Consider the following 12,204-nt stretch of genomic DNA (forward strand, 5'->3'; position numbering starts at 1 on the left):
CTGGGCTGCCTGATCCAGAGCTCTGTCATCACACGGACCCGCCTTTATAGCCAACAGAATTCAGCGTTATGTTCCCTCTTGTGCGCTACTCTCTGCTAGCTCGAACCTCTTGACCCCTTGCTCATTCAAACAAAAAAAACATGGTGGACTAAGATTCTCGATCTTGGTACCTCAGTTCTGGAACACCCTTTCTCCCAATTGCGCCAAATTCCCTCCTATCCTCTGTTTAGGAAATCTCTCAAGATGTGGCTCTTCTCCCAGGCTTTTAATTAACAATTTTTCACTGCACCTGTCCACGCATTCCCAACTAGTGCCAAGAAACTGCTGGTGAACCTGCGCTTAATAAATAATTTTATCATCAGCCACCGCTGTGGAATGGGTCAGTTATTTTCTTCTTTTACAGCCCAACAAGCACCTTTAAGCAAAACCTTTTGAGGCACTTGAACGTATATCACGATGTTCAAGAGGGACAGCAAGACAGATTTAACGGTCTGGAAGGGCAGCTAACCGGTAGGAAGCTTTGCTGCTTCCTTGACTCACTGGTGCACGCCATTTGAAGCACACTTCTGCTCTGTATATTGCTCTGTATGTGTACATGGTTCCTACCGAACCAACTGTTGAGCATACAGGGTCCCGGCTGACAGGCATCCAGGGTAGGCAGCACACACAGGCTGTCGGTGAGGAGGATTCAAGTTGGTGTCAGCAGCCACTGGGCAACCACTGAAATGTTAATGGGCCCCTGCGTAGGCTGGAGATTGAAAGTAGGCAGCCCGGCGATGTGGCATGCCAAGAAAATAACTGTGTGTGCAAATGTGTACCTCTATTTGCACATGATCAGTCCCACCCCAATGGAGCTGCAAAGCCAACCCAAGACTGAGGAGCCTAGTCATGGGTTGCCCTGCCCATGTTCTACAACACTTGGCCAACAGGTTAGTATGCATAGATGGTCTCTGCACGAATAACTGCGTGACATTAGTGACATCCCCATCAAGCACCTTCACTAGTGTAGCAAGAGACATCAATGTCTCCGAAGGTCGGTCCTCACAGAGACCAAGAAGGCTGCTGCGGACCTCTGGTTGTTGTTTCTTGGATTCTGGAAGATCGGCACGTCCTCCAGCAGGTCCAGTGTGGTGTATCTGTTACTCTCGCGGTGGATGCTTACAATAGCCTCTTTGCATTCATGTTTGTGTGAAAATAGTCATCATCTACCCTGTCCCCTTGCCATGATGTGGTGTGGCCAGGACCGTTGGCTTAGCTGGTGGCGATCTGTGATAAGTAAGGTGTGTAACCTTTCCCTGTTCCAGTTGGGGCTTTGTTGACCTTCTACTTTTGCATGCATCTACTACTATAAGATTTACTTATTTATCTCATAAAGAGCCCACAGACGACCTGCAGTCTCCACTGTGTTACATTACCGTGCAGCGACATACTTGGATTGCCAAAGGCCTCCTGTAGTCCATGTGACGGGGTCAGACCAATAAGTGCTGGTGCCGACCACAAGTATATACTATCTCAAGTCAAGTACTTCCCCTAGCAGTCATCACGGCACCTTGCAGATCTTCTGTAAGCTCTAGCCATTGCTCCCAGCCATCGCCCCCGCTCTTAGCCATCCATTACCAGGACTCACCAGCAGCTTCATTAACTTTCAGGATTTGAGTTGAAGGTTCAGGGTCTTCCTCCCCAGATCCGTACTCCCTCTGCGCATCGTACCATCCTGCGACAACAAATCAATGATATTTTAAAGTGAGGCATTGGATAATGGGACTTTGACATGAGAAAATAAAGTGACAATAAGCTCTCCCTCAAGCATCCATATGGCATTGAATAATTACCCAGGTGGTGTTTCTTCTCCCACGAAGCACCATACCATCCTTTGACAATAGGCAAACTCTGTTCCTGGGGAAAATAAACATATCTGTGAAATACCACACCTCACTAGCCTCGACTTTAAAACCATTAACCAATTGATAAGGTAGCCGTCAACATCAAATGACACAGCTCAAGGAATTATTGTTGTAATAATATGCACCAACTGGACTTCATATCACTAGCCGGCTAAAGACTAGATAATAGGAAAAGAGACACCAAACCCTTTATCATAGCCCAGAAAGAACCTTGGAAAGTACTTCCTGAGAGAGGAAGATGTGTTTGTCAGGAACATGGACATGCTTACTGTGCCTTTACCGGAACCATAACGTTTACGCTGTTTTACACGTTCAAAGGCTCTGCAAACATTCGGCCACCATGGAGGCATTTGGCACACTTTAACACGAAATGCGATGGAAATACTTGTTGAAAAATGTGGTGCGTATTCGTCATATGGTATGAAACCACTGCTTCTGATAGTGAGAATAATTGATCAACACCCGCATGGAAAGTTGTAAAGAAGCCAGCAAAACCGAAAGTGACAATTGATTTGCGTCACTTGCTTCCACATCTGAGCCCTAGCAGTCAGGCGCTTTTGTGGAGAATTGACATTACATTTTCCCTATACTTCACCAAAGGGAGATGTCCGTCACGGTGACAAGCATCTCTTTATGTAAAAGTATAGGGAAAAATAAAAACATTTAATAAGACTAGAAAAAATTGTTAAAATATTTGTAATGTTAAATAATATTGCCAATTAATGTGCTATATTTATTTTAAATTTAGAACAAACTAAAAGATGCTAAAGCACTATTAACTTATTTGGAATTAAATATTTAATTAATTTAAATATATTACATTAAATAGAAATTCTTTTTCTTAAGTTTACATTTAAAAAATCTCTATCTAAAGTTAAAAATATATATTTTTGTACTTTGTACTAATAATTAATAAATGTAATGTATAAAATTATGTAAAAGTAATAAACACTGATTTGTGAATATATTTTACAATTACTAAATATGTTTCTTATTGGATATTATTTTAATTTTAAATTACATATGTATATTATTAAAAAGTTTAAATAATTTAATTTCATTAAACATTATTTCCTACAGGCCTTTATTTTAAGTCTTTACCTTCATTTTTTTCCCATTATATTTTAATTGAGTTTTTACACTGCAACAATATTAAGATTCATATATTATAAGTCTGTTGCTCTGATGCAAGTATATGTCATCTAATATACACAGGAGATTACAGCTCAGGGGAAATACCTCATTTTGCCTTACAGAACTAGCAAATATTTCTAATGACGCATTTAGTTATCAACCAACATTAAACCATGAGAAAATTGGAAACGAACTCATCTGAGTACAGTAGCACTTCACCCCCATTTAGTCAGCTGCCCAGTCCATTAACAAGCATGTCTTCATACTAATATTTTGACCCTTCCATCGTACAAGCTAAGCAACAAACGTGTTTTTCAGTGTTAGCACTAAATCAAATATGTTCCCATGCACACAACATTGATCTATACTTTTATTGATTTTGATGTAAGGTTATTGCAGTTCTAGTGGTTGGCCATGTGTGGTGCCGCTGGACTTACTTCAGCCTTAACTGGAGCATATTTACTACTGTTTTGGGTCCTTTTTGGCTGTAGTAACTTTAGAAGTGCACTTTGTAAATAGCAATGGGTTTACACTTTTTGAATGTGGGTGCACATCCATTTCATATCCCTCAATAACCTCTGATAACTTGTTTTTACTTCTCCATAAACCCCACTTATTTTGTAGAAACTATGCCCCATTTATCAACCACTGCCCTGGCCTCTCCTACATTCACTACTAAGTAATAGACTGGCATGCGTGCGGACCGCTTCATAGAAAAGAAAGGAGAATTTGAAGTGGGGATTTACACTTGTATGTTTGTGAATAGTATTTTGGTAGTAGTTTAGTAGTACTACTAAAAGTACAATAAAATGCAGTTTGTGACTAAGTCTCTAAATGTATCAACTCCTAATGCCTAGTAACCATCAAAATTGTGTCTGTCTAAGCTCCCAGACACAGGGGCATCAGTGAGCGTTATGGCCCTTGACACACACACATATAGCAGTCCATCTCTGCTTACTGGTCTATGGTTGTAGCTATGGTGGCCACCATTACAGCAGTGGCCAACGAACAGTTTGTTGCATCGTATCAAACCTTGATCTTGATGCAGGGTGTTATAAGCTCCAGCTACATCCACACTCTCACCACACCGCAATGTTTACTAATCACACTAGCCGGCATATATAGAAGTGCCTCAGCTTCAGAGTCTTATCTGCAGCTGATAATTTCAAGAATACATTTTGTGAGAGTATTGGTGGCCTGGAGTGCTTTAAATGCAACAAAATTAGTGCAGGTACTCACCAAATTGAGATGTGGACTAGAGGGCGGGGCTTTGGGTGGGGCTAGGAGGCGGAGCTATGGGCAGCGCAAAGGGATCCGGCCAGGGGCACCATTTAAGCATTCATGCACGCAGACAGGGCCTTCAGTGCATGTATTTTACAAACATGTACATTAGTTGTTGCCCCCATTACTAATCCTTGATCCCACTCTCAGTGCTACCTTATCACTATAACCTCGTTCCTCCTCAGTCTGGTTGCCAACAAGTGCTGCTGTAGTCTGCTATGCCAGCAGGAAGCTGCCTCTTCGATTTCCCGAGAGTCACAAGAAATGCCTGTTAGCAAGCCCTGCTCTCACACCTACAGTGTTATGGACTACACAGAGCCTGAGTGGAGACTGCTTCAGGCATCACAATGTGAGTCTGGCCCTTCCCAATATTCCTGCCAACTCTGAATGAATGCCTAAGGGCCGCCGATAAATGAACACATTGAAAGGGGAGATTAGCACTCGATCAGAGTGCTTCAAGAAAACTGACCCACTCATTGTCAGCTGTGTTGCGCTTTTTAGTAAATGCCAATTTCACTGAGCTTGGCTTACATCCCCATGAGTACCGGTACTCTCTTTGGACAAAGAGAAGTTCCGGTACTCAAACACCGAAAATTTAGAAGTGCCGGTACTCAGTACCAGTGAGTACCGGCCCATTTAAAGCACTGGTGGCCTGTCGACTTTCATGAAGGTTAGTCATGCCACTGGGGTTCCAGGGCAATTCCAATCGCTTCAGGACCTAACAAGACAAGTGCAAGATCGGGTATGTCGCATCAGCAGTGTGCACCTTCTACATCACCAAGGCCAAAGCCAGTCACCAAAATACGTATCCTTAACCCTGTACATGACTGTGTCAAGGTAAGAGCCAGGCTTACCGCTGACTAAATATTCAGACTCGTCCAGCCATCATTTGTACGCCCCCATACAGCTTTACATTTTTTTTTGTTTCATTCCCCTCTCTCTACAACTGGTAATATCAATGGGTGGGGTCTCTCTGTGCTCCCAGATCAAACTTAGCTGACTGCCTCCCAGCAGAGACCAGCCTGTGAAGACACAGCGACCCCTCCCCCCTCGCTTGATTCATCTATTTGGTACCCCATTTCCTTTTCGTGTGTACAAAATTGGGGCTGAGAGGCAAGGAGAAGAGATAGGACGATGGAAGGAAAGGAAAACAGGAAGAGTAAGGAACTGATAAAAGGGCCAGGACAAAACAAAGAATTGGCAAAGTCAATAGGTCCCATCTATCAGAGAGCTTTTGGCTTTGGCAATGTGTTTTAGCCATTATGTACACCAGTGTGGCTGCTGTTTAACTTGGCTTACAGTGGGTGGAGTGATGGGGAAGGTGTGAGGTGGACAGGGGTAGATTGTACAAGAGTTGAGTGGGTTGGATTGTGGTAGAATTGAGTGGGGTAGACTGGAGTGGAGTCGAGTAGATTGGAGTTGGGTAGATTGGAGTGGAATGGGGTAGATTGGGTGGATTATAGCAGGCTCACATAGAATGGAGTGCGGGTAGATTTGGGTAGAGTGGAGTGTGGTGGGGTAGAGTGGAGTGGGGTAGGGTAGATTGTGGGAGTAGGGTAGATTGGATTGGTGTGGGTAGAGTGGGTGGGTTGAGTAGGTTGAAGCGGGTGGAGTGGGGTAGAGTGGGGGTAGATTGGAGTGGTGTGGGGTAGAGTGTAATGTGTGGGGTAGGTTGAAGTGGGGTGCAGTGGGGTAGATTGGGTGGAGTGTAGTAGTGAATGTTTTTTTAATGTTTCAGTTAATTAAAACTGTAACAATGTTTCATTTAAAATACACAAGTCTTATTAGTTGAATGCCTGAATAAAGGGCATTAATGCTAAGTAAAACATAGCCTCACCAGAGAGTATCACTTGATAAAATCCGCTACAGAAGCAAACAACTTTAACGTTTACAGGTCAATCATCAGTAGAGTGAAGTTGTTTGAACTGGAGTAGATTGGGGTAGATTGGAGTGGAGGAGTGGGGTAGATTGAATTGGGGTAGGTTGGGCTGAAGTTGGGTAGATTAGATTGGAGTGGTGTAGATTGGGGTAGAGAGAAGTATATTGCGGTACATTGGAGTGGGGTGCCATAAAATGGGTAAGAGTGAAGTGCAGTGGATTGGGGTATAGTGGAGAGGGGTAGATTATAGTGGAGAGGAGTAGATTAGAGTGGAGTGGGGTAGATTAGATTGGAGTAGATTAGAGTGGAGAGGAGAGGAGAGGAGTGGAGTAGAGTAGAGTGGGTGGATTATGGTTAGGTAGGTTGGAGGGCAGTGGGGTAGACTGCAGTGGAGTGGGTGGATTGGAGTGAAATAGGAGTGGGCTAGATAGGAGTAGAGAGTGGTAGATTGGAAAGAGGTAGGTTATAGTTGAGTAGGGTAGATTAGAGTGAAGTTGGTAGAGTTGAGTAGGGTAGTTTAGAGCGGAGTAGATTGGAGTGGAGTTGGATAGAGTGTGTGGGTTGGATGGGGTGGATTGGGTTGGGTTGGGTAGACTGGGTTAGGGTGGGGTAGATTGGATTGAGGCAGAGTGGAGGTGGTGGATGTGGTACGTTGGAGTAGAGTAATTAACTGGGGTGACAAAAGATTTTTGTAGCCGCACCGAAACTGTGGAACATACTTCCTCCCTCAATTAAGAACAGCAACTCCCTCTGGTCTTTCCGCAAAAACCTTAAAACCTGGCTTTTTAACCTATGATCTTTTTAATCTTTGTACTTCAGCACCCTTGTGGGTTAAACATTGCAGTTATTTAGCGCCGAGATGCCCTAGGGCCTTCGTTCGCGCTTTACAAATGTTGTTATAAATAAATAAATAAATAAATTAGGGTTGGAGTTGGTTAGGGTAGATTGGAATGGGGTGGAGTAGGTTGGATTTGGGTGGGTTAGATTGGACTGGAGTGGAGTGGGGTAGATGTGGGCGGCCTGTGGTAGATTGGAGTGAATTAGAGTGTGGTAGATTGGGTAGAATAGAATGGAGTATAGTGAATTGGGCGGGGTGGGTAGATTGGGTGGATTGGAGTGGAGTGGATTGTGGTGATGTGGGGTAGATTAGATTGAGAGGGTAGATTAGAGTAGGGAGGAGTTGGATAGATTGCAGTAGAGTTTGAAGTGGAGTGGGGTAAATTGGAATGAAGTGGGGTAAAATGGACTGGGGTAGATTGGAGTGGAGTGGGGTAGATTGACGCAATTTCAGTCAGAGTGGTGTGGAGTGGGTTGGACTGGGGTAGATTAGACTGGGATGAGTAGGGGTCCATTGAAGTGGGGTAAATTGGAAAGGACTGGAGTGGAGTAGGGTAGATTGGAGTGGTGCGGGGTAGACTGGAGTGGTGTGGGGGTAGACTGGAGTGGTGTGGGGTAGATTGGAGTGGTGTGGCGTGCATTTAGAGTGTCTTAGAGTGGAGGATCATAGAGTGAAGTGGCTTGCCATGAAGTGGAGTTGAGTGATGAAGAATGGAGTGGCGTGGCAAAGAGTGGAAAGGCGTGGCAAAGAGTGGAAAGGGGTGGAGTGGAGCGGAATAACATAGTGTGGAGTATGCATGGTGTGGTAGCGCACTTTCATTACATTCAACACATTTTCAATAAAATTACCATTACATTTTCACTGAAATACGGTTTTACTGCATGCAAATGATACTGCGTGCAAATGTCATCACCTAGCGTATTGATGCGTTTTGAGCATATTCAAATATTTGTTTCTACCTCACTTCAGAATTACAAATAAAATGTGCTTCATTTGTACTAATTCAAATATATTCTGCAACATCAGCACATTTTTTTTTATATGCTAGGACAAATAACATCCTACACCCTCCCCTCTTACATGGATACTCAGGATGGTTGTCACATAACTTCTCTCACTTTGAAGTCAGTGAGTGAAAAGTAAAGACCAAGCTCCCTCAGAAGAGAGTGCTTGCTATATGACCTCTGTCATTGAATGCACAGCAAAAGCACCAATATAAGAACAAGATTTAAAGTCCTGTTTACAAAAATCGAGTCCATGGAAAAATACAGTAAACAAGGTTTGTGCAACGGGAGAGACGAAGTCAAGCTGGACAGCCTAAAGCAAATAAAGCCAGCAAACAGATAGCCAGAAAATGTGACTTACACACAACAAAGCCATTGTAAGCAACAAGCAGATGGCATTCCTAGGTCAGCTTTCTGAATGTTCCCAAGAGGTCATTAGCAAACCAGACAGCTGTTCTGTCTGGTAGGCTTCGACCTAAAAAATGATCAAGCACCAGAAGACTAAGTATAACAAATTATTAAGAAAAAGCTCTTTGTGAAGTCAGCTCCATGTGCATTTCTCTGAATTTAGGCACCTCCAACCCAGCTCGCTCAATCTTGAGGCCCTGATATTGAGTAAGCATGCGTGAGTGTCAATCTCTTTTGAAGGTGTGCCAAGCAACATCTTTTCCTGGTTTAAGGTTCGAATTGTGGAGAGTCACCACCTTTCTACAAGCATGGAATGATCTAGCAGCTAGAGGTGTGCCAGTGAACAAATTAAAGGGGTGCTAAACCAAAGCCAAGCCAAGAGAGTGGCTTGGCTCTAAAAATCCAGTCCACGAGCTGCACAATGAAAATATTTGGCATGTAAATCATCATGAAATAAGCAAGAGGTGGACGAGACAATAAAAGAACATGGACAGCTGAGCCAGAGCTCAGCAAAAAGTCAGCTCTGGATGTAAGAGCCAGAGTTTGTGCCAGTCTTAAAAATATGTATCATGTAAATCATTAAACAAAGCAGGTTAAAATATGGTATGGTGGCTTCAGCATTCATAAAAGTGTATTTCTGTACACATTGAAGCATTTCACCTTATCACAGCAAAGTATGTCTCTGCATTGAGACATCATTTCTTAAAAGTGAAAGTTTTTAAATATTAACTGTGAAACATTCCTGTCCTTGCCCTGCTATTAGTGAACAAAGAATCAAGGCTGTTGTCCTGGGCACCCTTTATGTGGCATAGAGCCTTATTTTATAGGAAGCAACATTATACGATATTAAATCAAACACAAGAGGTTTTTGTTTAGCCTGCATGCTGTAATCACATATTTGAAGGTGGCCTCTTATGTGATAATGAGCCCAAAAGGAGGTTCTTTAAAATAAAGTATCTGCCTAGGATCACACAATTTGGTCAAAGACAAAAAGAGAAGCTGGGATTGATCCCAAATTTTCAGTTTCACGCTGTGCAATTCAGACACTATATGGGTATCTATTTCTAACATTACAGAGTCATGTTTTGTCCTTAATTTTTGGAGTATGAGTATGAGAATAGAGTGTGATGACAGGCAGAATCCTCATTTTATTTTTGGCAGTTTTTCATAGCGCAAACCTTGCAGAAAGTTCATAAGTGAGCTTCACAACAGACACAAGCTACATTACTATTTTTTTTATTTTGCCACAGATATACTTGCAGGATTTACAGGATGCTGAGCCAAGGCCATGATTTGAACCTGGGTTCCCATGTAACATGTTCGACAGCTGTAGCCATTAGGCCACATCTACTGTGAAACCTCAGCTCGTTTTGGGCTCGATATTCTAAGCAGATCTTAAGGTGAACCACAGCCAGGCATCTGCCTCTAGCCTTCAGTGGCTCACCCAACTAAAAAAAACACTATGAAAGACTATGACAACGTTTATTTAATGCGGCCCATGATGTATTAGGGTGAAACGCTTCTACTTGTTAAAGAAATACACTCTTTTGAATTTTATATATACGGCGCACTTTCCCTGTTTGCGCTATGGCGCCCCTTTACATAGGTGTGCCAATGCGCAAACAAGGAAAGTGCGCTGCATTACAGCAAATGCGCTGCCCACAGAGCAGCCTGAGGGCAGCACATTCAAGTGAAATACGGAGAGGCTGCTTCAAAGCAGGCAGGAGGCAAACCACCTGCACTTTCAAAAGGAGGGAGAGATCCTTCTGCAGGCGGGTGCCATGAGTGACTGCACCCACCTGCAAGGGGATGTCTAAGGGGTTCAATGGGACCCCATTTCTCTCCTCCAGAGGACTGCCTTGAGGAGACGCACTGAAAGTGCGTCACCTTTTTGTGGCACACTTTCAGTGCATCTCCTCACAGCATGTTTGCCTTTGCGTCTACGTCCATAATACGGGTGCAGAGCCAAAGAGATTCCTCACTTACATAACAACACCTTCTTGAGATTGTGCTGGCGTGTGTGCCAGTGCTATCTGTATTACAGAAGGGACACCACAGGTGTCTGCGGCCCCTCCTGTAATTCCAAAGTGCCCCAGGAGCACAGAAAGCAGGCACACATGCCTGTTGCACCCAGGCGCGCAACACCATTAGGCTCAAAGGGCTTCAGCCCCCCCCAGTCGTGTGTGTCAGCCTGGCTGAGACAGCTTCCCAGGCACACACACAGCCACACCTGAGTATTTCACAGGTTTTAAAAGACCATTTGCTTGTTAATGAGGCTTTGTTGTTTTTTCACCCTTTCTTAGAGCCCCTGCTTCTCCACTCTGCCTATTGCTCGAAGAATTAGTACAACCGACCTCTTTTCTTAGCCCCCCCCCCCCAAGAAATTTGCCAATAGTTGCGCCACTGGTTGCACCCCTAGGTCCCTTTCTATAAAATGGCCCCAGACTGTATGAATCACTGCAATGAGACGTTTATTAAAAGTGAAAGTCTTTAAACGAGAACTTTTTCACCCACCTCCCACACGACAAAGCCATTGCTGAACTGAGAGGCAAGTCATTTTTCTTGCGTACCTTACATGTGTCCTAGGTTCTATAAAGAGGGAGCAACTGTATAGTCTACTAAAACAAACACACGAAGGGTTTTGTACAGCACTGATCTTGAAGTTATTTGAACGTGCTCTTGGATTCGATAATGAAGAAAAATAAGGTTAGGTGAAGTAAAGTATTTGCCCAGGATCACACAACTCGGTTAAGCAGAGAGGTCGGACTGATTGCCAGGTTTTCTTGTTACACATTTGGCAATTCAGCCACCAGATGGAAATCTCTTTCCCTTGCCTGTTTGGTATCGGAAGTTAATGCTTTGACGTTAATTCTTAGCCCGTGCGGTGAGAAGTGGATAGCAGGTAGAAGCCACACTCTAAAGCTCGTTTTAGGTTCGACGGTCCAAGGGGAGCTAGAGCGGAGCTAGAGGGGAGCCAGACGGGATCCGGCGTGGCCTTTCAGTGGCTCACACACCTCTGCTAGCAGATCCTGCCTGGCCTACACCATCAGCCCCCACTGCCCTCTCTTTGCCCGTTTGATAGGAGTGTCGAATTCTGTCCCCGATGTTGTATTTCCCTTTAAAGCGGTCTAAACCTACCAAAAGGAGACACTAAAGCATACATGAAACCCAAATCCATTTTAGGACGACACATTAGTTGATATAAAAAGTCGTTCATTAGTGCGCTTAAAAACTGCGGATGTTTAACATGAGGCGCTATATACTTGAAAACCAGCTATTATCATCCATCTCACCTTTCTGGCGCGACCTGGCAGCGGGCCTCCGAGGGGCGTGGCCGGAAGCAGGGCGAGGGCAGCGCACAGGAGCAGCAGGGTCATGGTTCCTCGAGGTTCGGCCGGACTTCTGGCGCTCTCCGTGACCCCTGCTTTATACCCCTGTCCAAGGTGCAGCAGGAGGTCTCTGGAAGGGAGGAAGTCTTTGGTAACCCTCTGTGTGTCCCAACCGACGGACCCCCCTCTGGCCAGAGCCGTCCTAAATGAGGCGCCAAACTCCAAGAGTCGTGAGGAGAGCAGAGAGCCTAGACTCGTGCACCAGAGCTGTTTGCCATAGTCTTCATCTCCAAAAAACTTAACTCGCGCCGGCACCATCATGCCGGTCAAAAGTTTTAGTTAGAAACAATTTGAAAATATGAAGTGTGCTTTATACAACCCGGTGGAAGAAAGAAAGCAGCAAAAGAGCTTCAGGGCTCTTGCCATT

The 12,204-nt window shown here is 44.2% G+C and overlaps 1 protein-coding gene across 1 annotated transcript in view; it reads right to left on the reverse strand.

Moving 5' to 3' along the window:
- The window catches only part of LOC147712841 (hatching enzyme 1.2-like), a 36,592-nt gene extending 24,686 nt beyond the window's left edge, over nt 1-11,906 (reverse strand). Inside the window, exons 1-3 of the mRNA XM_086923510.1 lie at nt 11,742-11,906; nt 1,833-1,896; nt 1,628-1,714 (exon numbers count right to left, since the gene is read on the reverse strand). Coding sequence (XP_086779636.1) covers nt 1,628-1,714; nt 1,833-1,896; nt 11,742-11,825 — 235 coding nt within the window. The 5' untranslated portion in view covers nt 11,826-11,906. The remainder of the gene's footprint in view (nt 1-1,627; nt 1,715-1,832; nt 1,897-11,741) is intronic.
- Between the last annotated feature and the right edge of the window lie 298 nt (nt 11,907-12,204).

This window comes from Lissotriton vulgaris, chromosome 5 (genome assembly GCF_964263255.1).
Source record: "Lissotriton vulgaris chromosome 5, aLisVul1.2, whole genome shotgun sequence".
Lineage (NCBI taxonomy): Eukaryota > Metazoa > Chordata > Amphibia > Caudata > Salamandridae > Lissotriton > Lissotriton vulgaris.